The 27401-nt window shown below is 44.3% G+C and overlaps 1 protein-coding gene across 2 annotated transcripts in view; it reads right to left on the bottom strand.

Annotated features, from left to right (window-relative positions):
• Positions 1–27401, bottom strand: part of ube3c (ubiquitin protein ligase E3C) — a 67062-nt gene that overhangs the window by 19176 nt on the left and 20485 nt on the right. For both annotated transcript variants that reach the window (XM_060915219.1, XM_060915228.1), the window contains 8 exons: positions 21314–21400; positions 21076–21233; positions 20611–20837; positions 14167–14271; positions 13836–13923; positions 7315–7412; positions 1731–1863; positions 939–1186 (listed from right to left, as the gene is read on the bottom strand). In XM_060915219.1, coding sequence (XP_060771202.1) covers positions 939–1186; positions 1731–1863; positions 7315–7412; positions 13836–13923; positions 14167–14271; positions 20611–20837; positions 21076–21233; positions 21314–21400 — 1144 coding nt within the window. The remainder of the gene's footprint in view (positions 1–938; positions 1187–1730; positions 1864–7314; positions 7413–13835; positions 13924–14166; positions 14272–20610; positions 20838–21075; positions 21234–21313; positions 21401–27401) is intronic.

Here is a 27401-nt window from a genome sequence, read left to right as displayed (position 1 = left end):
GATTGGAACTATCCCAAAAGCTGGACCAGGAACTAGCCCAGTAGCTGAACTGGAACTGTACTAGTAGTTGGACCAGTCACTACTGTAGCGTCATCCAGACAAATATGCAAATCACCGAGACTCATTTTCATAGAGTACTCACTTTTAGCCAGAAAGAAATCTGAAAACAATTTTGTTAGCAATTTTTTTTTTTTTACTGTTATGTGTCATAACCTTTAGCATCCTGTCAACTTTTTCCATTTGTTGAGTCATAATGCCTCACTAGGTTAAAACCCAATTAGAACACACACTGTGTCATGCTATTAACAGGGGTTAGCTATATACACACACATGTAAATGTTAAAGGTGCACTAGTCGATTTCATTTTATTTTTTACTTGCATCGATAATCCGGAAGATATTTAGAGCACGATTTAAGAAAAAAAACAAAAAAAAACACGACTGGTTTAATCCATGGCCCTCAGCACAAGTGCTTTGCTGAGAAAATCTGTGTGGAAAACCCATTTCTGGTCCACAGTGCTTGTTTTTGTCTGGATGGGGCTCTTGTGTCAGCCATTTTGCAGACATTCTACTTCTAGGGAAAAAAACGAAAAACTTTAAAATATGTCAAACCCACCAATGCTACGTTTAGAGGCCACATATTTACTCATCTTATCTAATGCAAGTTTAACATTCTCCTTTTATCGTGATAGAAAGTGAGGGCTTTCAAAAAAAAAAAAAGAAAAACCCGAGACAAGACGAGAGTACCAACCAAAACATTACCAATATGATATTGGAGGAAGGGCGTGGGGCTCAAACATTTTGTAATCATATCTTGATTGGTCCACTGTGATTTTATTGAGTGATAAGTCATACCAGTATACTCTGATGTGAAAATGTTTTGCTCCTTCGTAACACGCGGGTCTGAAATCCAATCCCATCCCTCACCCATATACACACCTTGCCTAGTATCCGGCCCAGGAAGTAATAGTGGCGCGTGAAGCTCTCGCCAGTGAGCATCTCTGCAGTGGGGCTCGGGTACAGGAGACCCTCGTTGGTGGTCCTGAAGAAACCCTGGTTGGGGTTGAACCCGGACTTGAGCAGCTCACTGAGGAACTCGCGGAAAATCCCTCCGCCGTCGATTCCGGCCTCGTCCAGGCCATGAGCGTTCAGCAGGTGCACCCGGATACGCTTCTTCAGATCAGGCTCTGAAACGAGGAGAAGGAAAAGATTTTACACTCCTAAGGCAAGGCAAATGAGCTTCCCTGCCAAAACCATCACCGTCAGTGTGTAAGAACGAGAGCGCAAATTTGGCAAACAATTCTTCCAGACTCGGCGTGCAGGCTGTTGCATAAAAAGCAACCATTAGACTAATTTCTCTGATGCTTAAAAGGAAACGAGAGGAAATTTGACTGATGTGAAATGGGAAGAACGTCAACAAGTAACCAAAACAGAGTCAAAACAAAATGGCCGCTATTCAGCACCATGACTCACAAAAGCTCCGCCCTCCCAGATCTACAGTGGCTTATAGTGTGTCTATAAACAAATCTGACTGTGTATGATTTATCCATTTATACCCCAGCACTACCAAGTTCTGGACTGTGATTGGTCAGAAGGTGTCGATTACTTTTCATTAATTAACAGTAGCACAGCCACAACTCACAGGCGTATATTAACACACTCAGTCTAATGTTCTCGTTTCTATAGCAGCAGGTCATTCAGCAAATCTAAAAGAGCCGTGTTCGCTCATACCGTTCTCCGGGGACAGTTTGTCGTACGCGTCCTCGTAGATGTAGTTCCTCCGGATGGTGACGTTGATGCCGTCGAGGAAAGGGCCATCCCCCTGTACGTCCCGTTTATCAGCATAGATCAGCCTCTGGAAGATCTGCAGGAGGGAGTACGAGAGCGAAGAGGAGGAGATTTATTTCAACCATTTAAACAGGAAGTGAACGATGAGGCAGTACTCATAGAAAAGGGAAAAAAAAAGTCTTTAAATCAGATTCGAAGGTTGAGAAAGAACCAGTTACGGAGAGAACTCCAGAGCTTGGGGTCATGGCACTGAAGGACCTGCCTCCCAAGGTGGATAGTCTGGTGCGTGGGACAGAAAGTAAGTTGCAAGAAGAGGATCTGAGAGAACGAGAGGGAGAGTAGGGGTCAGGAGTTCACGGAGGTATAGGGGAGCCGGGTTCCGTAGCGCTTTAAGGGTGAGAACTCTGGCTGCCGAGTTTTGAACGTGCTGTAATTTTTGAACGGACTTTGCAGGGAGGCCAATGAAGAGAGAGTTGCAGTCATCGATATGGGACATCATGAAAGCATGAACCAGAGTTTGTGCATCGTTATTGGACAGGAATGCTCGAAGGCATGCAATGTTATGGAGGTGAAAGAAAGCAGCCTCGGTGAGGCGTTTAATATGTGAGCTGAAATTGAGATCTGGGTCAAATAGGATGCCAAGATTTTTGACCACTGTTGCACACACTGGTAACAGGCACACCATCAATGCGAACTGAAATATTTGGGATGTGAGGATTTGGGGCCAATCAGTAGGACTTCTATTTTATTGGAGTCTACCTTGACAAAGTTGTCTGTTAGTTTACTGGGGGGGGGGGGGGGGGGGGGTCTGTGACAGAATGTGAGCTGAGATGCAGCTGAACATCATCGGCGTAACAATGAAAGTTTAGCGGAAGCCATGGCCCAATGGTTAGAGAAACAGCTTGGGACCAAAAGATTGCTGGTTTGATTCCCTGGACCAGCAGGACTAGCTTAAGTGCCCTTGAGCAAGGCATCGAACCCCCAACTGCTTCGGCAAGAGTGGTGGCGTATCTTGTGGCTGATTAGCCAATGAAAAACTGATGATGTGATTATCAGTTCGGGCATTGAACCCGACCAACAACAACAAAAGTTAAAGCTACGGTCACACTACAGCTCGCGATGCTTTGCAATGGGTTGTCGATGATAAGGCGTTTTGGTGACGATATACAGCCGAGCTAAAAGTTAGGGTCGCACAGCAGGCAAACACTTGACTGTCACACGTTCGCGTACTTGAGCCTGGTGCAGCTCGAGTGGCCGCGCTCACTCACAGAGCGTGTTGTGTGCGCTCTTGGGACCCAGTCATTACAGGAAACGCCTGATGCTGATTTGAGCACAATCAGCACGCGCATATAAGGACGCTGTTTTCACAGAGCCTTTGCGAAGTATTATCATCATCACTGTCACATTTGTTTCAAGCCATGTTTATGGGTCTGGTTAAATCGTCTGCTTTATGACTCTGACCTTTTGTTTTGGGAAATAGCTCACAACGCTCTTCCTGCACTTATCCGTCTACTGCTGCAGACCTGACAGAATACTTCACAAAGTCTTTGTGAAAACAGTGTCCTTATATGAGTGTACTGATTGCGCTCAAATCAGCATCAGGTGTTTCCCATAATGACTGGGTCATATCCCCCAAATGAAAATGCACTTTTTAAGTCTCTGTGAAGGTTAGGCTGTGCAGAGCTGCCATGTTGATGAGACTCCCGCAAGCGTCGGGGACACTGCTTCATGACAAATACATCTCAAGAGGCTCGACGAAGGTTCCCCAAGCTTCAGGAAGTACTCCAAAACCTATCTGCAGGTATTCGCCGCTTAGTTTGCCGATAAAAACATCTCATCTCATCATCTCTAGCCGCTTTATCCTTCTACAGGGTCGCAGGCAAGCTGGAGCCTATCCCAGCTGACTACGGGTGAAAGGCGGGGTACACCCTAGACAAGTCGCCAGGTCATCACAGGGCTGACACATAGACACAGACAACCATTCACACTCACACCTACGGTCAATTTAGAGTCACCAGTTAACCTAACCTGCATGTCTTTGGACTGTGGGGGAAACCGGAGCACCCGGAGGAAACCCACGCGGACACGGGGAGAACATGCAAACTCCACACAGAAAGGCCCTCGCCGGCCCCGGGGCTCGAACCCAGGACCTTCTTGCTGTGAGGCGACAGCGCTAACCACTACACCACCGTGCCGCCCTCCGATAAAAACATGACCACCAAATTTCAATGCATGCACTGAAAATTTTTCACGATGTTTCTGACCACTCACGAGGCAGACGCACCAAAAAACAACTCGCGAAGCACAGAGAACGTTCGCTGTGCATCAAACGATTGGAGGAGATGCTACCAATTTTTCATCATCAAGTATTCGCAAACCCATCACAAGCTGTAGTGTGACCAGGGCCTAAGATCATGAGTACGGATTATCTGGCCAATAGCTAGGATGTAGATTAAGAAGCTGAGGGGCCCAAGTACAGAACCCTGGGGGACACCACATGTGACCAGAGAGATGGAGGACTTCTGTGGACCAAGTGTGATAAACTGTTGTCCATTAGTGAGATCTGACCTAAACCACTGTAAGGCGAGACCAGAGATTCCAATGGAGGAGAGACGAGAAAGGAGAACTGGTTAGTTTTTTCTTTTTTATCAGACATCTAGTTTTAGGTTTGTTTACCTGACATGTTTCGACGTACGTAACTGTCGTCTTCCTCAGAGTGTCACCGGATGTCGTTGGTGACGCATCTTATCAGCTGATGTTTCCGAAGGCGTGACCTTCCTGTCTGGTTTGACAGGTCGGTCACGCCTTCTACTGTCTGTTCGTCCCCTGCAAGATGGCACTCCAGGTATGGGAGAGCATGTATGCTCCCTCATCCCGGTTGATGGTCCTCGGACTTCGCTTTCGGATCTCCATGGCCTCCCTGATCCAGCGCTGATGTTTATTATCTTCTGTGCGGATGACTCTGGCATTCCCCCAGTCCATAATGCGATTTTCTCTTTTGCAGTGCTCTGTTATGGCTGACTTGTAATTTTCCTGTTGTGCCTTTTCTTTTATTGTTCGGGTTTGTCTTGTAGCTGTCTCCTTTTCGCACTCTTTCTTATGTTCATTTTTCCTTGTGGTGAAGCTCCTCCCTGTCTCCCCAATGTAGGTTTTATTGCATGATTGGCATGGAATCTCATATATGGTGTTGCATTTGTTTTCCGGATGTATTCTGTCTTTGGGATGAACCAGGATCTGACGGAGTGTTGTGTGTGGTTTGACAGGTGTGTTAATGTTGTGTTTCCTCATTGCTCTTTGAATGCGTTCCGTTATTCCTCTGATGTGACCGACCTGTCAAACCAGACAGGAAGGTCACGCCTTCGGAAACATCAGCTGATAAGATGCGTCACCAACAACATCCGGTGACACACTGAGGAAGACGACAGTTACGTACGTCGAAACATGTCAGGTAAACAAACCTAAAACTAGATGTCTGATAAAAAAGAAAAAACTAACCATATCTAATATAAGATATAATGAACATAATCGAGGGAGAAAGGGGAACGTTGTGATTGACCGTGTCAAAAGCTGCACTTAAGTCCAGGAGGAGGAAGAGGATATTGAGAAAACCTTATCAGGTTATCAGCCGACTGGAGGAGATCGTTAACCACACGTAGGAGATCTGTCTCAGTGCTGTGGTGCTTACGGAAACCGGCTCATAAAACGAGTTAGCAGTGAGAAAGGACTGAAGTTGGGAAGCAACAACCCATTCCATTAGTTTGGCTAGAAAGGGGAGATTTGGGTCCAGACAGGTCTGTAGTTGGAGAGAGAAGTTGGATCGAGCTCAGGTTTCTTAAGGATAGGGGTTAGTGCAGCAGTTCTCAGGGCAGTCGGAACAAAGCCAGAGGAGAGACGTAAATTTACAATTCAATATAGTTGAACAGGCCTTAAGTAGTGGACTGGGGGCAGGGTCAAGCTGATAGGAGGAAGGATTACACTTAGAGATGAGATCAGAAATGGAGGAAGAGTCTACAGGCATCAAACAGGTGAGTTTTGTGACCGGGGCAGGGAAATGAATAGGGCAGAGTGAATGAGAAGAGGAAGCTAAAGAGTGATGCATGTGGCTGATTTTGGATTCAGAGCCCGATACCGCTCAGCCGTATGAGAGCAGGCTGGCTCAGGAGGTTTCGCGAGTGTTAAAGGAACAGTCCACCGTACTTCCATAATGAAATATGCCAGGGGTCTTCAATCCTATCCACAAAGGGCCAGTGTGGCTGCAGGCTTTCATTCCAACCAAGCAGGAGCTACACCTGATTTCACTTGTTTAATCATTTCACCCTCGTCTCCAGTCAACAATCAAGTGAGCCTCCAATTTGGCTGTAATGAAAGCCTGCAGCTACACCGGCCCTTTGCGGATAGGATTGAAGACCCCCGAAATATGCTCTTATCTGAATTGAGACGAGCTGCTCCGTACCTGTCCGAGCTTTGCGCGACCTCCCAGTCAGTCAGACGCGCTGTCACTCCTGTTAGCAATGTAGCTAGGCTCAGTATAGCCAACGGTATTTTTTGGGGCTGTAGTTAGATGTGACCAAACTCTTCCGCGTTTTTCCTGTTTACATAGGTTTATATGACCAGTGACATCAATGCGCACTTCGGCAGCGCATTGATACGGAGCTCAGATATCAATGAGCTGCCGAAGCGCGCAGAAGGTGTTAGTACGCCTGTCATTATAGTGCGGACTTTCCATAGCAGGGCGGCACGGTGGTGTAGTGGTTAGCGCTGTCGCCTCACAGCAAGAAGGTCCTGGGTTCGAGCCCCGGGGCCGGCGAGGGCCTTTCTGTGCGGAGTTTGCATGTTCTCCCCGTGTCCGCGTGGGTTTCCTCCGGGTGCTCCGGTTTCCCCCACAGTCCAAAGACATGCAGGTTAGGTTAACTGGTGACTCTAAATTGACCGTAGGTGTGAATGTGAGTGTGAATGGTTGTCTGTGTCTGTGTGTCAGCCCTGTGATGACCTGGCGACTTGTCCAGGGTGTACCCCGCCTTTCGCCCGTAGTCAGCTGGGATAGGCTCCAGCTTGCCTGCGACCCTGTAGAAGGATAAAGCGGCTAGAGATAATGTGATGTGTGATGTGTGACTTTCCATAGCATAGAAAATCGCTACGTTTCAATTTGTGTAACTGAACTTGTTTCATGTCACTGGTCATATAAACCTATGTAAACAGGAAAAACGCAGAAGAGTTTGGTCACATCTAACTACAGCCCCAAAAAATACCGTTGGCTATACTGAGCCTAGCTGCATTGCTAACAGGAGTGACAGCGCGTCTGACTGCGTCTGACTGACTGGGAGGTCGCGCAAAGCTCGGAGAGGTACGGAGCAGCTCGTCTCAATTCAAATAAGAGCATATTTCATTATGGAAATACGGTGGACTGTTCCTTTAAGAATCCTGAAAAGTGATTTTGGCCAAGATTAAGAGTTTTCATGGTACAGAAAGTATTTTCTAAAGGTTAAGTAATTTTGCGTACAAACACACAGGAAACAGACTTCTGTACCTTGACTCTCTCTTCGAAGGGCACGACGAAGGGCAGCTCTGTGAGGATGGCGAGGTGTCTCTCCTCCGAAACGGACAGCGGCGGAGGCTCCAAGCCAACTGTAGAGGACAGAGGAAAGGGGAAAAATAAAACAAACCACAACATTTTCATCCTTTACTCATCTGTACATCCATCCTTTCATTCCTAACGTTTAAACAACCTAACGCGAAAATCAATTAATAATTAAAAAAAAAAAAACCACACAGCATCCATGTGGTGTCTACGGTATGTGTGCGCACACGTCCAGGAGGAAATAGTTTTAGGGATTCCAAAAATGAAGAACTGGTGATTAAGCCAATTAACCCCAGAGATGATATCACCACCACCCTTTTTTTTTTTTTAAGCAAATGGTGCCAATAATTCTAAAGCCTAGTGCGTATACAGTATATTCAGGTTAAGATCGCTGGATTCTGCATGTGTCTTGACTGCTGCTCACTTTTAATTAACTCTGTAGTCGTCGGTCCGTCCAGCTGTCCGCTGCGTCCATTACGAGGACGTTTGTTTGGGATTAAAGCTCCGTCCTGTTTGATGGAGAGGATGATTGGGTGGATGGCGAAGGGGGGGAGAATAGAAAGTGCCGGAACAGCAGCAGAGAAGCATCATTTGTCTGCCACGCTGCTAATACAGCGCAATTATTCTGCTCAATTAGTCAAGGCTACCTCTCTGTCTCTCTGATCCAGCCATCAACGCTCCATCTCGGAGAGAGAGTTATGGCGCGGCGTGGTCAATGTGAACGCCATTCATCACCAACGCAAACGTCCATTTAGGGAAATGAAAGAGCTTCGGACAAACAGGGGGCCAGATGTGACCTGCCTTAGGCTAATTGAATTTTTAAGCACCTATGCCCAAGAGAACTGCACGCGACGCTGTTATTGGGGAGTTTTCACACCAAACACACACAGAAACGGGCTATTAGGCTAATACACACTCGCTCCATCCACTCAGTCCTCCGGCTCAGTCAACAGCTCTCATCTCATCTCATCACTCTGAACTGGATTTATTAAGGATACAGATCAACTCCGGTGTCGGGTAGCGGTCTGATAGCATGCTGAGTTACTCATTAAAAAAAAGGTACCGATATCTAGTACCATGTGATAGTACGTGAGGTAAGCCTGGTGTGAACAGACGACATGAAATGACTGCAATCTGGACGAACGATTAATGATCAAAGCAAAGCAGAATGCAAACTGATCTGTTAAAAGATAGATGGACGGACAGACGGACTTTATCCCCAAAGAGAAATCTAGGTACGCATCAACAGGAGGAACTACAATATACCAAAATAATAAACAAATAAAATAATTCTGTAGAAAATATTTACACTTTTAACAATTGAATACAAATAAAAAAAAAAAAAACCTCAAGTGTATTGCAATATAATGTATCACAATACTAATATCATCACCACATCGACCTGCAAGTAACCTGATCAAACATAAGACTCAACACGAGGAGAAAAAAATATCTACTGATGATGCCTACAGGTTGTTCTTGACAATAATAATCTAATCTATCGATCCTCGGCAATGAGGGATTCTGACGCAATTAAAACAAAAATATGTACTTTTTTGTACAGCTGTAAATAAACGTTTTTCTGAAGCTCTTCTAGACTACTTCAACCTTCATCCAATCTAACTAATGTAGCTCGCTGATGCGCTTCATTTCACTTCATCAACTCGCTGAATGTGATAAAGAACAAGTCCAGTAGCTTTAGTGTACAAACATGCTCGTGTATGCTTTTCATGGATACCATTTAAACTGGGGGGAACCAAATACTCCTTGATGGCCCTCATTCATTCAGACCAAGTAGGTTACTTATTTCAGTATCAGTATCCGTAGATGTATCCCTCAGGATTAGTATCAGCAGCACTATATGTATCCTTATCACTATCTGCATCCACATCAGTATCCCTCAGTATTAGTATCCGTATCCCTGTCAGTATGAGTATCCGTACCAGCGTCAGTATTAGCACCGTACCAGAATCCCTAATGGTATCCATATCATCAGGATCTGTATCAGTGACTGTACCAGTACCCATACCCCTATCTGTATCAGTACCAGTATAACATATCAGTATCCTTACCCCCATCAGTATCTGTGTCCATATCAGTACCAGTATCCATACCCCTATCTGTTTCAGTACCAGTATAACATATCAGTATCCGTACCCCAATCAGTATTTGTGTCCATATCAGTACCAATATCCATACCCCTATCAGTACCAGTATACATATCAGTCCGTACCCCCATCAGTATCTGTGTCCATATCAGGACCAGTATCCCAATCAGTACCAGTATCCATACCCCATCAGTATCTGTGTCCATATCAGGACCAGTATCCCAATCAGTACCAGTATCCATACCCCATCTGTATCTGTGTCCATATCAGGACCAGTATCCCAATCAGTACCAGTATCCATACCCCATCAGTATCTGTGTCCACATCAGGACCAGTATCCCAATCAGTACCAGTATCCATACCCCATCTGTATCTGTGTCCATATCAGGACCAGTATCCCAATCAGTACCAGTATCCATACCCCATCAGTATCTGTGTCCACATCAGGACCAGTATCCCAATCAGTACCAGTATCCATACCCCATCAGTATCTGTGTCCATATCAGGACCAGTATCCCAATCAGTACCAGTATACATACCCCATCTGTATCTGTGTCCATATCAGGACCAGTATCCCAATCAGTACCAGTATCCATACCCCATCTGTATCTGTGTCCATATCAGGACCAGTATCCCAATCAGTACCATCAGTACATATCTGGCAGACTAACACCGGATCCCTTGTTCAGATGTAGCAGATGTCGGGGTACAGCTCGCCCAATCGATGGCAGACCGTGTGATTATGTTATGGTGAACGAGCAACACCTTGAAGTAGTAGATTCCTTCCGCTATCTTGGCGATACCATCTGTGCTGGTGGTGGCTGTGAAGCTGCCATAATAGCAAGAGTAAGAGCTGCTTGGGGAAAGTTCAGGGAGCTGCTCCCTTTGCTGACATGCAAGAGTTTATCGCTCAGAACAAGGGGTAGAGTCTATGGTAGCTGTGTCAGGGGTGCCCTGCTCTACGCAAGTGAGTGCTGGGCCCCTAAAAAGGTTGACCTGTCAAGACTTGAAAGGAATGAGCGGGCTATGTTGAGGTGGATGTGTGGCCAATATTCCAATGATGAAACCAGCCTAAGTATCTGGGACAAACTTGAAATTGTCCCCCTTGAAGCCGCACTTCGCCATGGATGGCTTCGGTGGTTTGGCCACACCAAAAGAGCATCTGGCCCAATATCAGCCATTGAGAAGTTGGAGGTTGCTGGCACCAGGAGAAGAGGCAGACCCAGGAAGACGTGGGCCAAGGTGGTCGCTGATGACCTGAAGACATTCCATCTGTCCCCGGAAGTGGCCACTGACTGGGTTGCCTGGAAGAAGGCTGTGAATACTCACATGCAACGTCATACCCGCCCCCAGGTGGAACATAATGACGTAAACGGATAGTGAGTGAGTGGATAGTGAGTGTACCAGTATCCATACCCCATCTGTATCTGTGTCCATATCAAGACCAGTATCCCAATCAGTACCAGTATCCATACCCCATCAGTATCTGTGTCCATATCAGGACCAGTATCCCAATCAGTACCAGTATACATACCCCATCTGTATCTGTGTCCATATCAGGACCAGTATCCCAATCAGTACCAGTATCCATACCCCATCTTTATCTGTGTCCATATCAGTACCAGTATCCATACCCCATCTGTATCTGTGTCCATATCAGGACCAGTATCCCAATCAGTACCAGTATCCATACCCCATCTGTATCTGTGTCCATATCAGCACCAGTATCCATACCCCAATCTACATCAGTATCCCAATCAGTACCAGTATCCATACCCCTATCTGTATCAGTATACATATCAGTCCATACCCCCCATCAGTATCTGTGTCCATATCAGGACCAGTATCCCAATCAGTACCAGTATCCATACCCCATCTGTATCTGTGTCCATATCAGTACCAGTATCCCAATCAGTACCAGTATCCATACCCCATCTGTATCTGTGTCCATATCAGCACCAGTATCCATACCCCAATCTACATCAGTATCCCAACCCCTATCTGTATCAGTACACATATCAGTCCATACCCCCCATCAGTATCTGTGTCCATATCAGTACCATTATCCATAGGTTAGTCATTTATTACTTATTTCAGTACCTGGATCTATACCGGTATCTGTATCCCTCAGTATTAGTATCCATATCAGTAACAGTATCCATATCCCCCCATCTGTATCCTATACCAGTACCCCTCAGTATTAGTATCCGTCCATATCAGTATCTGCACCAAACCAGAATCCCTATTAGTCTCAGTATCCATATCAGTGTCAGCACCAGTATCCCCATCAGTTAGTGCTGTAGTCAAGACCACCCAAACCGAGACCAAGTCAAGACCAGACCAGTGTGTGAGAAGGGGGTTGGGGGGAGGGGTGATGGCCATTAACAGGAAGGAAAATTTAGAATTAGCGATGGGTCACGTTACTGGTTGCATTTGAAGCAGGAAGTTTTACATCCAATCACAGTTAACGATGTTAAAAAAAGAAATCAGACAATACGCAAGCAATTTAGTGAAATCCCTTATGGCTGTGGTCTTGAAATAAAATCCCGAGTCTCTATGTCCAAGACCGAGACAAGACCGAGTAAAAACGCGGTCGATTCCAAGATGAGACTGAAACCTTCAAAACATGATCTTGAGAGCGGTCTCGAGTCCTACGACACTACTACTGGTATTATCATCGTCATCGGCAGGGCAGACTGATGAACCGATTTCAAATCGAAATTGCGATTTGAAACAATGCGATCAGGAAATTGCAAAAGCTGTGATTTAGTATGTACATAATGCGTGGTTTAAGCTGTCGTGTCAATGGTTTTACAAATTCATGCCATCCTCCTCGTGCACCAGTCATGATCACCAGTCAGAGAACAACTTTTTTAGCACAGTGAAATTCCTCTCCGCATCTGAAGCAGTGAACACACACACACACACACACACACACACACACACACACGAGCAACGAGCATAGTGGGGGTTAGGTGCCTTCCTCAAAGGCACTTCAAGGCCGCCCTGTGTTAACCTAACCGCATGTCTTTGGACTGTGGAGGAAACCCACGCAGACACGGGGAAAACATTCAAACTCCATACAGAAAGGCACCCATCGGTTGCTGGGCTCAAAACCAGAACCTTCTTGCTGTGAGACCACCGTGCAGCTGTGTATACACTCACCAACAACAAACACGTGAAACCTGGTGTGGAAAACGCCTTCCTCTGAGCCCAAAGCAACGCTGGACGATTTATTCCTGAAGAAACGCAGCACTCCGGTGGCGTGGGAGTATTTTGAGACGACAAACGAGTAGTAAAAGAAGGCAAGGCGTGCCACGGAACAGCGGTCACATACGCCAAAGACGCGGTGTCCAGAGGTGGGTTTCAGAAAGTCCTCTGAATGCTCGAATAACAAGATCAACTGTAAGTGACTGCTCACTTCCATATCCCCCCGCTCTTGCTTGTATCAGAACGCAAGTAATCGAAGGAATAGGACACTTATTATGAATGTTGACTTCAACAAATAATGAACTCTGAAACGAGTAAGTAAAGAGCAGTGTCTCTCCCCAGGGATTTCAAATAGCATCCTGGAAATAGCGTCAAAATCCATGCTGGGTGTTTTGTAAATACATTCAGTCGGTAAACAGGAAGTCGATGTACGACAGACTTGAAAATGGTATACATGGTACAGAACCCCAAGCTGAAGCTTGCTACCAAACATCAAACAGTTGTGATTTGTAGTCGCTGAGAAAAGTGTTGGGAAAATTTTGTAAATCCACGTTATACATTTTGTAAATACATTCAGTCGGTAAACAGGAAGTCGATGTGGGACAGACCTGAAAACGGTAATCATGGTACAGAACCCCAAGCTGAAATTTGGTACCAAGTGGCTATGATTTGTGGTTGCTGAGACAAAGGGTGTTTCAGACAGACAGAGATAAAGATGGATGGATGGACGGACAGAGGTAAACCAGTATCCCCCCCCCCCCCCCCCCAGAACAGGGGTATAAAGATACCTGGATGAAATTCCCTCCTGTACATACTTCAGTCAAGTTGCAATGACTAACATATTATATCGGAAGTCAAATCGCAATCGCAACATCTGCTAGGAAAATCGCAATTAGATATTTTCCTCAAATCGTTCAGCCCGAAATATCATCAGTATTGATAAGTACCAAAAACATGGTGTTGATGCATCACGAGCACCGAACGAAGAATGCAAGAGAAAGCACACTGCAGCTCAGCATTAACTCCAAATTAATTAACTAATTAGCTCCGACTTAATCAATAGCTGGTTAAGTGTAGCGTAATCAGTACGTCAGTAAATCATGCAGCCTGGACTCGGAGATGATAAACGCAGCATCAGGAGCAGGATCTCACCATCTAACGTGGACTGGAGAGGCCCGATTCGGCCCATCCGCCTCGTCCTCCACACGTGTCGAGCAGAGGGCACGTACAGCTGAGTCACCTGTTTAAAAAAAAAACACCCAAAGAAATGACTGAGTCGTGTAACGAGAAAACAAACTACACAGAATAAATCTAGTTTCTTAGTATTCGTTCGTTCATTTAATAAAAACACAATCGCTCTCTTCGAAGGCTTTCACATTTCCTCAGTTTCAGTACTTTAGACGTTTGCTTATCGTCCGTTTTAGCCGAATCTGCAGCTACAACCAGATCGACGACTTCGTCACATCGTGAGTATCCTGTGCACCTTATCAGCCCGGATGTTGACCTCGTCAGACAGCCAGTGACCCTCAGGGCAGAACGGCCTCCTGATGTCCCGCGCTTTCAACATCTTCACCAGGTTCGTGATCACCTGAAAGACAACGAGACGTGAGGAACGGATTTAAAATGCCAGATACAAATTGTAACACAAATGCGTGTGCACTTGTTGTAAACTGTGCTTCCCCCCATCCCCCCAGCAGCAGATTGTCCACCTTTTACAATCGAGGCGTAAAGAGAGACGGAGAGAAGCCCGATTTATTTGTCTTTCGGTCAAAATGGCTGCTTGCGTGAGGTAAAAGTGCAGCATTAGGGTCATTAGTGGCCGATTGAGGTGGATGGAGAAGACGGATGAGCTGTCACAGAGCAGCACACACTGCGAACACGCACTGATGTTTGCTCTCCGGCCTGCTTTTTTTTTTATAATTAAAGTCTAAGCTCAGATACGACGGAAATGAAAATACGGTTTGAACAATTTGACAAAAATATCTATCTATCTATCTATCTATCTATCTATCTATCTATCTATCTATCGATCGATCGATCGATCGTGCTGCAGTGCTCAACAGATCAGTGCCGAGTTTCCCAAAAGCATCGCAGCACAAAGATCGTCGTTAAATGGTAGCGCGAGCTGCACAATGAACACTCTCTCTCCTAGTTAAGATGCTCTTAGCGTTAAGAGGCTTTTGGGAAACCCACCACAGTTTGGCAAATTACCCATAATCCATCTTGTTGCTGCCATTTTGAAGGCCATGTATGTGTACCATAATTAATCATCATGGGATAAGTGACTACGCTTCAGTTTCATCAAAAATCAGCCGATTTGTTGGTCTTTGAGCCCAATCCAGCCTGGACTGAATATACAGAGGGTCCTGGGGTAGGTTCCTGTTTTGCAGCTGCTCCTCTGCGATTTTATTTCCGGCCATCTCTGATCTTCTCTACCTGTTTCTTGCCTGATAATTTTAGTCTTGCGCATCTGTTTGACTGCTGCTTCTTGCCGCAGTTTGCGTCGCTGGGCGTATCAGCGCCCCTTCCCCAGGTATTAAGCACGTCCCGAATCACAAAAAAACAAAAAGTGACTAGATAGAGATCGTGACTAAAAAGTCACAGTAAGTTGTGCTAGCTGTTACAAACCGGGACGTCTGGCCACCGTACCCTTAGTCTGGCTAACGCAACTTCAAAGCTCTGCGAGCATTGGTCTGGCATAGATATTAAGCCCAACCGTTTCCCAAAGCCCGTGGTTGACCCGCCTCCCTGAAATGCCCCAGTTTGCTACTGGTCGAAGCCAGAAAAGGCTGTGACGAAGCTTAAACCAATCACATCACTCTTTCCTCTGACGTATGTGACGCGACGGAAACTGCTTGAGTAACAGGAAGAAGAAGGAGGAGCTGAAGAGGAAGAGGACGATAATAGCGCGATCAAAGGCGAGACGACCACAACGATAGGATTCTTGCTGAGCCCCATTGATTTGGCTACCAGCGGGGCTAACTGGTAGATTAAACTCTTACCGAAGCCGGTCGGGAGCAAGGCGAAAACGTCCTTCCTTTCAATAAATACCTCCAGGGCTGCTCTTTGCTCTGTTTTCAACGAGAACTTCCCATTGAATGCTTTCAATACAGCATCTACTGCTGTGTCAAAGGCTTGCCGCTGCTCCATGTTCGTAATGTTTCTAGTGAATGAAGTGCTTCCGGCATAGATTCTGTAAACAATCTATGGCTTCCGGTCGCAGTTCTACTACGTCACTGCCTTGAACACGCCTCTACCCAGGACCGTTGGAGATGCTCAAAGTTGATTGGCTCCCGATTTTCCGGGAGCTTGGAAGAGCTGGAGATAGCTTGCCTTGCCAGACTAAGTTCGCAACAGCCCCCCGTGTTGGATGGGCGGGCCCAGGCTACTGTACCCTATAGATCTGGAACGGTAAGAGATAGAGAATGACGCTTAGTGAGGAAAAGTCGCGCCCTGCTGCCCTGAACAAAATAATTAATAAAAACAAGAGTGCTCTGAGAGAACAGTATCCCCCGCTGGCAACTCGGCCATAACTCTGGTAAAACTGCGACTGAATTGAACGAAATTATAATATGCATATTACTGACAAAGAGTTATATGCCAAGTTGCCAAATTACACAAAATTCCTCCAAAAATTGAGGGAAGTTGATTTCAGAAAGCAAGCACACCTTGATGAAATTGCCAAAGTACAAGTCAAGTCAAGTTTCGTGAAATTCCTCCAAAAATTGCGAGGGAAGTTGATTTCAAAAAGTTAGCACCCTTCCCAGAATGGACACTGCCATAACATAAGCCCCCTTCAGGCCTTTCGGCCAGTGAGGGATAAAAGCTTTTTGCCAAATTACATGAAATTCCTCCAAAAATTGTGAAGGAAGTTGATTTCAGAAAGCAAGCACACCTTGACGAAACTGCCAAAGTACAAGTTCGTTAATAATCAAGGGCAGAACTCTGGAAAAATTTGCCCAAATTAAACGAAATTTCAATCTGCGGATCACTGTCATATAACAAAGCCTTTTGCCAAGTTTGGTGAAATTCCTCCACAAATTGTGAGCGGAGTTGATTTCAGAAGAACTTACACCCTCGTGAAATTGTCAAAGTACAAGTTATTTAATCAAGGGTCAAAACTCTGGGAAAATTTTTACAAATGAAATTAAATCGCGATATGCGCATCACCGTCATATAACAAGGCCTTTTGCCAAGCTTCGAGAAATTCATCCAAAAATTGTGAGAGGAGTTGATGTCAGAAGGCGAGCACACCTTCATGAAATTGTCAAAGTACAAGGTTGTTAATCAAGGGCTGGAACTCTGGTAAAACGCGACCCAATTTAACGAAATTACAATATGCGTACTACCGACATATAGCAAGGCCTTTTACCAAGCTTGGTGAAATTCCTCCACAAATTGTGAGAGGAGCTGATTTCAGAAGGAAAAACACTCTTATGACATTATCAAAGTATAATTTTGTTAATCAAGGGCTGTAACTCTGGTAAAATGTGACCCAACTGAACGAAATTACAGTACGCGTATTACCCCCATATAACAAAGAATCCTGCCAAGTCTTGTGAAATTCCTCCAAAAATTGTGAGCGGAGTTGATTTCAGAAGGTGAGCACCCTTCCCAGGACGGACGGAAATCACCACGACATAATCCCCCTTCGGGCCCTTCAGACAGCGGGGGATAAAAATGGATTAAAAAAAAAAAATCATGAAAATTGACAGTTATAAAGTGATTGAAAAAAAATCTTGTTTTTCATGGATCATTCCGGATCAGTGATCCAGATCAGCACCAAAAGTCATAGCAATGTAACTCAGCCCAGAGGTATTCATGGGAAATTTGGTGATGCTGGCCTCTTCTGCCCCTCGGACCTGCTTGATCCATCCTGGTGCCCTGTGTCTGGTCGGAGTTTTATCGCCCCACTCCTGTGAAGGACGGCCCCATGAGGACAGTTGAGGGTTATACCTGTTAAAACTGTTAATATTATAGTCAGGCTGTCTGTTGTTGCCCAAATGAGGATGGGTTCCCTTTTGAGTCTGGTTCCTCTCGAGGTTTCTTCCTCATGTCGTCTGAGGGAGTTTTTCCTTGCCACCGTCGCCACAGGCTTGCTCATTGGGGATAGATTAGGGATAAAATTAGCTCATGTTTTAAGTCGTTCAAATTCTGTAAAGCTGCTTTGCGACAATGTTTATTGTTAAAAGCGCTGTACAAATAAACTTGATTTGATTTGAGATTTGATTTGATGATTGGCTGAAAACTGAGGGAGAAATAGCATCCTAAAAACCATTAGGAGAAGGAGAAGAACAATAAAGATCCTGAGAGAGAGTAACAATTTCATTAATTTCAGTAATCAATTCATGATTCAATTCAAATCATGATATTGGGCTCACGGTTTGATTTCCCCACAATATTTTTGTAAAAAAAAATTCTTCATTTAAATTATCAAAAAAGACAATGCTATAGGTCAGAATCGTAGGCCAGGTGTAGGTCAATTTTTCAACCTAGGTTCGAATTTTTAACCCAGTTCATAATTTGCTACTTGTATTAGGGAAACTTACTTTATCTAGGGTTAGGGTTTAGGGCTCGGATTTGGGAAGAGTGTATTTTAAACTACTTGATGATGTAATCAGACTAGACTCCTTAATTAAAGTCAAAATATACATCACTCCTTCCATCGCAATTGTCACTGGTCTAGTGGTTAAAGTGTTAGGTTAAGAATCAGAAGGGTCTGGGTTTGAATCCTAGTTAAGTATGAAAAAGTTTTTTTGTGTTAAATGTAGGAATAGACAGACCGAGAAGAGAAAATACTCGGTAGGTGTAGACAGAGGGGAAGTTAATGGAAGAAAGAAAGACAAAAGAAGGGATAGAAAATCCCTTTTAAGAAACTTTGATCATCCCAAATTTTATCTAGGCTGGAAATTATGAACTAGGTTGAAAAAAAAAAATTAACCCAGGTCAAAAAATATATATCATTTAGTTTGAAATTTTTTGACCTGTAACAGCAACATTTATTCTTTTCTTTATCAATTTAAATATTTTTTGTTAAATTAAAAATTGGTTCACTTCATTAATAACCAACAATAGTCATTTACCCACATTTGTAAAGGTCGGAGTAAAATATAAATCTATTAACTAAAAAATTCCTTTTCTTAATAAACCTTTTTTATGAACATTCATTTTCTTCCCTTTTCAGCAGTCTAAAGAGAGAGCTCTGATTTCTTATTAAATCAATTCGCACAGCAGCACTTTCACATTTTAGATCCGATTTTTGTGTTTTTGCGACTTTAAAGCGGTGTTACTTCCGCCTACAGTGAAGTCACACATACTCCCTCTATTGTACTGTCTAAACAACACAACTACAGCTAGGAAAAACTAACAGCTTACACAGTCTGATAATAATCACGATTCGTTTTTCATGTCTTAGATTTGAAATCGTCATAAATTTATATCGTGATATATCGTTACATGCCTAGAATGGTGTTTTGAAATTGTTGCTGGAAACTCATTTGACTCCAAACTGAAATAAAAGCCAGCGTCTCTTCTCTTCTGCCTGATGTGTAAAGATGTATTAGACACCCCTCTGATTAACTAACCCAATCGGAATAGGGTCATATAATTCGATCATATAATACTTTGCACTGTGTTTGTAACAGCATCGAGTCAAACTCAGGGTTTAAGATAAAGGCTGTAAGATGCTACACACTCGCTCACTCAAAGCGTCCCTTGATTGGTCTCAGTAAGTGTTTGATCCAAACTCGCTCCTCCACACCCCCACACCTGTGCAGAAGAGGAGTCATCGATCCTGCAGCAGTAGCACCACTGAGGTAATAACAGCGAGTGGAAAACACTGTGTAGTGACCCGGCGAACAGAGGGAGACGTGGGTGAAACCCCCAGGAACGCGCGCTGGTTAATTATCCCATCAGGGTAAGTGCAGGCCGTAACGGGCTTCTCCCGAACTCGGGCCATGTCTGCGCTTCTCCAAACACGGCCCCGAGGCAGCCTTCCATTAGGAATATTAATACGAGCTTAGTTGATCATTTTCATTCAATTAGCTTCTTTCCATTAAATGGATGGCCGGGACAATAGGGGTGATAAAACACAGCAGGAGGACAAGCGCACGCCCGAGGCTAACATTAGCGTGGGCGGGGTCAGCGGCGGGCCGGCCGGCCGTAAATCCCGCCTTCAATTTGGGAAATGCGTTTGTGCTGCTTTCAGCGGCTCGTTTCAGCTGATGAGAGGCAGCGAGTGCTACGATTTATTAAAAACACTCCTCTTCTAGCACACGGAGAGGAGAACGGAGAGATCACACAGCGAGCGTGCGCGAGATGGACAGAGAGACAGACAGAGATGGAAAGAGAGAGATGGGCAGTGAGAGACAGAAAAACAGACAGAGGCAGAGATGGAAAGAGAAATGGACAGAGAGAAAAACAGACAGACAGAAAAGCAGAGAGAGACAGAAATAGAGATGGACAGAGGCAGAGATGGAAAGAGAAATGGACACAGAGAGAGACAGACAGACAGATGGAAAGAGAGATGGACAGAGAAAAACAGACAGATGGAAAGAGAGAAAAACAGACAGAGACACAGAGATGGACAGAGAGAGACAGAAAAACAGACAGGAGTCAGATGGAGAGATGGAAAGAGAGATAGACAGAGACAGAAAAATGGACAGAGACAGAAAAACAGACAGACAGAAAAACAGAGTCAGATGGAGAGATGGACAGAGATGGAAAGAGAGAGATAGACAGAGACTGAAAAACAGACAGAAAAACAGAGCTGGAAAGAGTGACAGAAAGAGAGAAAAACAGACAGATGAACAGACAGACAGAAAAACAGAGAGAGAAAAACACAGAGAGAGACAGAAATAGACAGAGAGAGAGCTGATGTTTATGATAACGTCGTAAAGGTCACAGGTCGTGTGGTCGGTGTTCGGACCTTGAACAGCTGGACCCAGCGCTTCTGTTGGTTCTGGATGCGCTGCTGCACCTGGCTGCTGGTTGTGACTCCGACGCTGCGGAACGCGGCTGCGTATTCCTCCCTGTGGCCGCTCTTCGTCTCGGGATACGCCAGTTTGATGATCCCCAGGCACGCATCACGCAGACACCGGGACAGAGTCACCAACTCCGGGAGAGAGAAGGGCATCATGGACGCCTGCCTCTGACCTGCAACACCAACAAATAATACAGTTTACTACAAAGTATTTATTAAAAATAACGGGGCACTTGTTTAATGGTCGAGTTAGCATCACAGTGAACTCTCTCTCTCCGTCACAATACTTCTGGGACGGAATCTGGGCTCAGGAACGTTTTGATGAAGATTTTTTTTTTTTTATATACATGTTAGTGTGTCACGAAGTCTACGAAGATGTGTGTGTGTGAGAGAGAGAGAGAGAGATGTTACCATCCAGGGCTTCCCCGAAGAACTCCCTGTCATGGATGGAGATGAGCGAGTGGCTGAAGAGCGAGCTGAACAGGTAGAAGAGAGGGATGATCCTGCTCGAGTCCTCAGCAGACATGGGAGAGCCGCGAGACATCAACTGAAGCAACGGCACCAGGGACCTGACCCCACACATACACACATCATCTACCCAGGAACCGGAGTACTTGATCTACCCAAAGTTAGCGTTACCAACACTTACCCTGTGATCATTTTGGTCCTCATGGACGTTATTAAGTGCCACAGGTGTCTGAGGAAGCGAGCGTTGAAGGCCAAACTGTACAGGAGCCTGGAGAGGACAAAAAGCACATCAATCCCAAAACACATCCACTGATTTATGACTGGTTTCACGTAATCCTGACATTTCAAAGTTTAACACGAGTCACTGTGGTTTTAATTAGGCCATGAGGTTATACTCTGAACAGCAGAACTACACTGGTGAGAACATACCAAGCACAGGTACTAAACACTGCACCAGTGGGATTATTAAAAAAAAAATTTTTTTAAATCTCATTGAAACCAATTATGAACTGGAGTGATGTAGCTGAGGTTGAGGAACTGTCCGAGTCAGAACCCACACACTGCTGATATTAGTGTTCTGTCCCGTTTCCACTGGTATAGTAGTAGGGTTCATGTGTAATCTACATGTAAACCCATTTAAAAAAAAAAACGTTTAACTGATCATTTGATGTTTCTTGGGACATTTATTCCTACTGAAGGAGCCTCCAGTGTGAGGTAAAGCCATAACATTCGATTTTCCAGGATCTTCAAGCCAAACGAGCTGCTACAACCTTCAACTAGCATGTGGATGTTCTACAACACCGAAAGCAACTCTAAACGGATAAAAATGATGACATTCTTCAATTAATGCCTGGATCAGACTACACGAACTCAACCTGATTTTGTCATGGCTGACAGATTTCCAGCATCAGGTCCAAATATGAACAGCAATAACACGCCATGTATTTTCTCCTGCGATGTGTTCCTTGAGAGCAATGACCGACAGTTTCTTGACCCTCCTCCCAGACATCATGCACGGACATGAAAGATGATTGGTCAGGGTCAAGCTTGTGGTGTTGCCAACCTCCTGACCAAGAGAGGGCAAGAATTTATGGCACTATGATTATGATGGTCTCGTCTGACATGGTGACCACTGTGAAAGAGAAAAGTATCATGTGGCCTGATCCTGGCATTGAAGGAATAAAATGAGAGATGAAACTGATCCAACACCAAGCATCGGATAGCAAATGTAGTATCAGATGGTGGATCGGATATCGAAGAAAAGATATCGGAGATCAAACCCTGGACTAAATGTCAAAGATTGGAATTGGATTTGGAAAAGAAATGTAATTACCTCTGCATACCGTGTTGGAGGACATTCTGTTTTTGCCCGTTTGTTCCTGACGTGACTCAAAGAGTAGTGAACAGATTTGGATGAAATTTGGTGGAAAGGTGGGTCATGGGCCAAGAAACAATGAATTAGATTCTGATGCAAATCGGGATTTGTACGTGGATCCAGGATTTTTGTCTTTTCCCCCCAACGCAGCTCAAATAGTAGTGAATGGATTTGGATGAAATTTGGTGGAAAGGTGGGTCATGGGCCAAGAAACAATTTATTAGATTCTGATGCAAATTCAGATCTGGATCTAGGATCCGAATTTGTATCCGGAGCCGAGGTTTGTCTGGGTTTTTTTTTGTCTTTCCCCAACGTAACTCAAATAGTAGTGAAGGGATTTGGATGAAATTTGCTGGAAAGTTGAGGCATGGGCCAAGGAACAATTGATTAGATTTTGATCCAAATCCAGATTTGCATGTCTCATCTCATCTCATTATCTCTAGCCGCTTTATCCTTCTACAGGGTCGCAGGCAAGCTGGAGCCTATCCCAGCTGACTACGGGCGAAAGGCGGGGTACACCCTGGACAAGTCGCCAGGTCATCACAGGGCTGACACATAGACACAGACAACCATTCACACTCACATTCACACCTACGGTCAATTTAGAGTCACCAGTTAACCTAACCTGCATGTCTTTGGACTGTGGGGGAAACCGGAGCACCCGGAGGAAATCCACACAGACACAGGGAGAACATGCAAACTCCACACAGAAAGGCCCTCGCCGGCCACAGGGCTCGAACCCGGACCTTCTTGCTGTGAGGCGACAGCGCTAACCACTACACCACCGTGCCGCCCAGATTTGTATGTGGATCCAGGATTTTTTTTTTGTCTTTTCCCAACATAACTCAAAAAGTGGTGAATGGATTTGGATGAAATTTGGTGGAAAGGTGGGTCATGGGCCAAGAAACAATTGACTATATTTTGATGCAAATCGGGATTTGTATGTGGATCCAGGATTTTTTGTCTTTTCCCAATGTAGCTCAAAAAGTAATGAAGGGATTTGGATGAAATTTGGTGGAAAGGTGGGTCATGGGCCAAGAAACAACTGATTCGATTTTGATGCAAATCCAGATTTGTATGTGAATCCAGGAATTTTTTTTTGTCTTTTCCCAACGTAACTCAAATAGTAGTGAACGGATTTAGATGAAATTTCATGGAAAGTTGAGGCATGGGCCAAGGAATAATTGATTCGATTTTGATGCAAACCCGGATATGTATGTGGATCCAGGATTTTTTTTGTCTTTTCCCTAACTCAAAAATTAGTGAACAGATTTGGATGAAATTTGGTGGACAGCTTCAGTATTGTCCAAGGACCAAGTGATTTCATTTTGATGTTGAGAACGTGTGTCTTGGTGGAGATATGCACTCTACTCTGTGCCCTTCTAGTTATAAAACTGAAAATGTTTCCATAAAAAACACAACTGTTTTTTCTTTTGTTCAGACCATTTTTTTACACGAAAAAGAGAGTTTGAGTGAAGTGTGTGTGTGGGGGGGGGAGGAATTGGTCGATTTGAAAGAAAATATTATAGGACAATATGTGGACCTGGTATCTGTCTGACAGTCGTGCCATCTCCAAATAAACTACTTCAGGACATGCTGTCAGAGGAAAAACGCTCCACAATCCGGTTGGTAAGAGTATCTCCACTTCATCACACCACCCTCCACCACTGATATCATTCGAATCTTATCAGTGCTCTTCCTGCCCATGACGACCTCCAGGACCCTAAACCACTAAAGGGACCGAGGAGTTCAGAAAGGTGGAAAAACAAACACGCTCAGCCGCTCGCTCTGTTCAACAGCAGGACGAATTAAAGGAGCTGTTAAGCTTTATTAAGGTGCCCATTAGCGAAGCGGTGATGCTCTGCAGGCTCGTAAAGCGGCTGCGGTTTCCTGCAAGGCTCCGTTTAACTTAATGACCTGCAGCCAGACAATGCCACAGTAACTGAACCCCAAACAGCGCAACAGTGTGTGTGGGAGCTGACGCTGAGGTGTGAGAAAACACAGTGCTGAGGGAAAGAAAAAGAGCAAGCATGAGTGTTTAACTCAGGAGAAAGGACAATAATGAATGAGTGTGTGTGTGTACGCGTTACTAAAGGCCTAGTTTGCTCCTTTTACATGCCAAGTGACACCAGAGCGACAAGTGAACAAAACGTCGACACAAAGAGCTCAATTAGCAGAAAGACAGAACATTCCAGCTTTCAGAGAGAACGCTGCCTGCTATTCTGTTTAATTAACCCTTTAGGTCACGATTAAAAACAAACAAACAAAAAAATATCATATTGTAGAATGTTCCAGATTTTAACACTAGCAAATGTCTAAACAAGTCAAAGAAGTGTTCATACAATCGTTTCAAATGATATTTAGATCATTTACACCAGAGTGAGGTCCCGTGACTCATATCTACCAGGGTTTGTGAAGGAAACCTACATTATCAAAGCTAGAACGTTAAGGGGTCCAAGCAGAAAAAAGGTCAGTTCAGGAGTACAGGCTTTTTTTTTTGGGGGGGGGAAGGAATTCTACGACCTTCTGATTTCTCACGGTCTTCTAACACAAGACTCCAGAACATGAGATTCCCAAACATTTCTGCAGAAGGACTCCGTCATCATGACGAGCAGATTAAATAATACATATGAGGAAACAGCGGACACTGGAGACTCCTTCCATTAATGTTCATGGCTTAATGGTTAGAGAAGCAGCAGCTCAGGGACCAAAAGGTTGCCAGTTCGATTCACCGAACCAGCAGGAATGGCTGAAGTGCCCTTGAACAAGGCCCTTTAACCCCCAACTGCTCCCCGGGCTGCTCCGGGGATTTTGTCCATCGCTCTTGATAAGAGCGTCTGCTCTGAACAAAAACATCACCACACGAACAGTTCTATTTTTCTTTATTAAACAACTTTTAATTTATAAAATATCTGGCGCAGCGGCTACTGTACGAGTCCCTGTGGAAACCACAATGTATTAGAACAAGGATTGATCACTGTAGAATATTCACAGCATGCACTAAACGGCAAAAATGTTACAGTATGAAAGAAAATATTTTATATTTATACATATACACACACACACACACTACTGTTCAAAAGTTTGTGGTCACCCAGACAATTTTGTGTTTTCCATGAAAAGTCACACTTTTATTGACCACCATAAGTTGTAAAATGAATAGAAAATATAGTCAAGACATTTTTCTGGCCATTTTGAGCATTTAATCGACCCCACAAATGTGATGCTCCAGAAACTCAATCTGCTCAAAGGAAGGTCAGTTTTATAGCTTCTCTAAAGAGCTCAACTGTTTTCAGCTGTGCTAACATGATTGTACAAGGGTTTTCTAATCATCCATTAGCCTTCTGAGCAGGGCTTTGAACCAGAATTTTTTTCCTATTGGTTCGTTCCGAACAGAAACGGAATTTTAACATTTCCGGTTTTGGGTTCCACCATTAAATAGACGTTCCCGAACCGGTTAGAACAAAAAAATTTCGTTCCCGGAACGGTTAATTACGTTCCCTGTCAGCTGTTTAACAAATGGCTATAAAATTATGTCTCTGTCTCATCCAGCTTAAGCCAAATGTAGGCCAATTCTATTACAACCTTCATTAAATAAGACAAGAAATAATTCAAAACAATTATTATTTCAAATGTTGGCGATTTGGATTCTCAGTATGTCTTCCCATCTACACAAACAGAAAAAGTGCCAAAAACAAAAGATAATTCGTTTAGTGTGTTACCAAAGGCTAGTCAGGCCCTGTGCATTGATAGGCTAACAGAGGTTAACGTCATTTAATGTTCGCGAGCCTCTCATTAACGTGGACAAATATATTGATAGTGTTTGAAATTGACGTTTTTGAATAACGATAGACTGCAATATTTACCTCTTATTTAAGATGTGGAGACGTGATAGTAGTCCACCTTCCCGCTCTCTCCATTCAGTCAGCGAACGTCACACAGGAAGTGAACCTCAGCGGGTCATAGAAACTTGCGCAGGAGAAGAATGACTTTTTTATTTGTAGGCTACGGAAACTTTGAGGAACGAAATAAAAACCGGTATTAACCGGTTACCATTATTTTTAATAAGCGTTTCTGTTCCGGAACATAAAAAATAATAAAGTTTCTGGTTTCGTTTCTGTTCCATGTGAAATAGAAAAAGTTCCCGGTTTTCGTTTTCGTTCCTTGAACCGGTTCAAAGCCCTGCTTCTGAGGCAATGAGCAAACACATTGTACCATTAGAACACTGGAGTGAGAGTTGCTGGAAATGGGCCTCTATACACCTATGGAGATATTGCACCAAAAACCAGACATTTGCAGCTAGAATAGTCATTTACCACATTAGCAATGTATAGAGTGGATTTCTGATTAGTTTAAAGTGATCTTCATTGAAAAGAACAGTGCTTTTCTTTCAAAAATTAGGACATTTCAAAGTGACCCCAAACTTTTGAACGGTAGTGTACATATGAGAGAGAGAGAGAGAGAGAGAACAAAACACAAACGTGGGGGAAAGGAGCAAAATTGCTTTTTCAGGTCATTGAAATGACTTCTGCACTAAAAAAAAAAATTAGGCAGATTAATAAAACTAATAAGCGCAACAGCGATGTTTATGATCCCAGCTGGTGTTACAGGAGGAGGCGGAGCTTCGGCTCTTTATGGAGCACGAGTGTGTGATTGAAATGAGACAAAAAGCCCTAAAGAGCTGATTTACTGCCTGTGAGGACAAAAAAAAAAAAATCCACTTCAATTACCAAATGAAGTGCTGAGAGAAACACACACACACACACACACACACACACACACACACACACGGTGCAGTGATGAGAGGAGGACTGAAAACGGCCGTGACGAATGAGCAGTGACCACGCTGCCCTTTTGTTAGCAACAAATTATTCAAAAATACACAACGAGAGTG

Source organism: Neoarius graeffei, chromosome 1 (genome assembly GCF_027579695.1).
Source record: "Neoarius graeffei isolate fNeoGra1 chromosome 1, fNeoGra1.pri, whole genome shotgun sequence".
In the NCBI taxonomy this organism is placed as follows: domain Eukaryota; kingdom Metazoa; phylum Chordata; class Actinopteri; order Siluriformes; family Ariidae; genus Neoarius; species Neoarius graeffei.
This window is presented reverse-complemented; position numbering and strand designations above follow the sequence as displayed.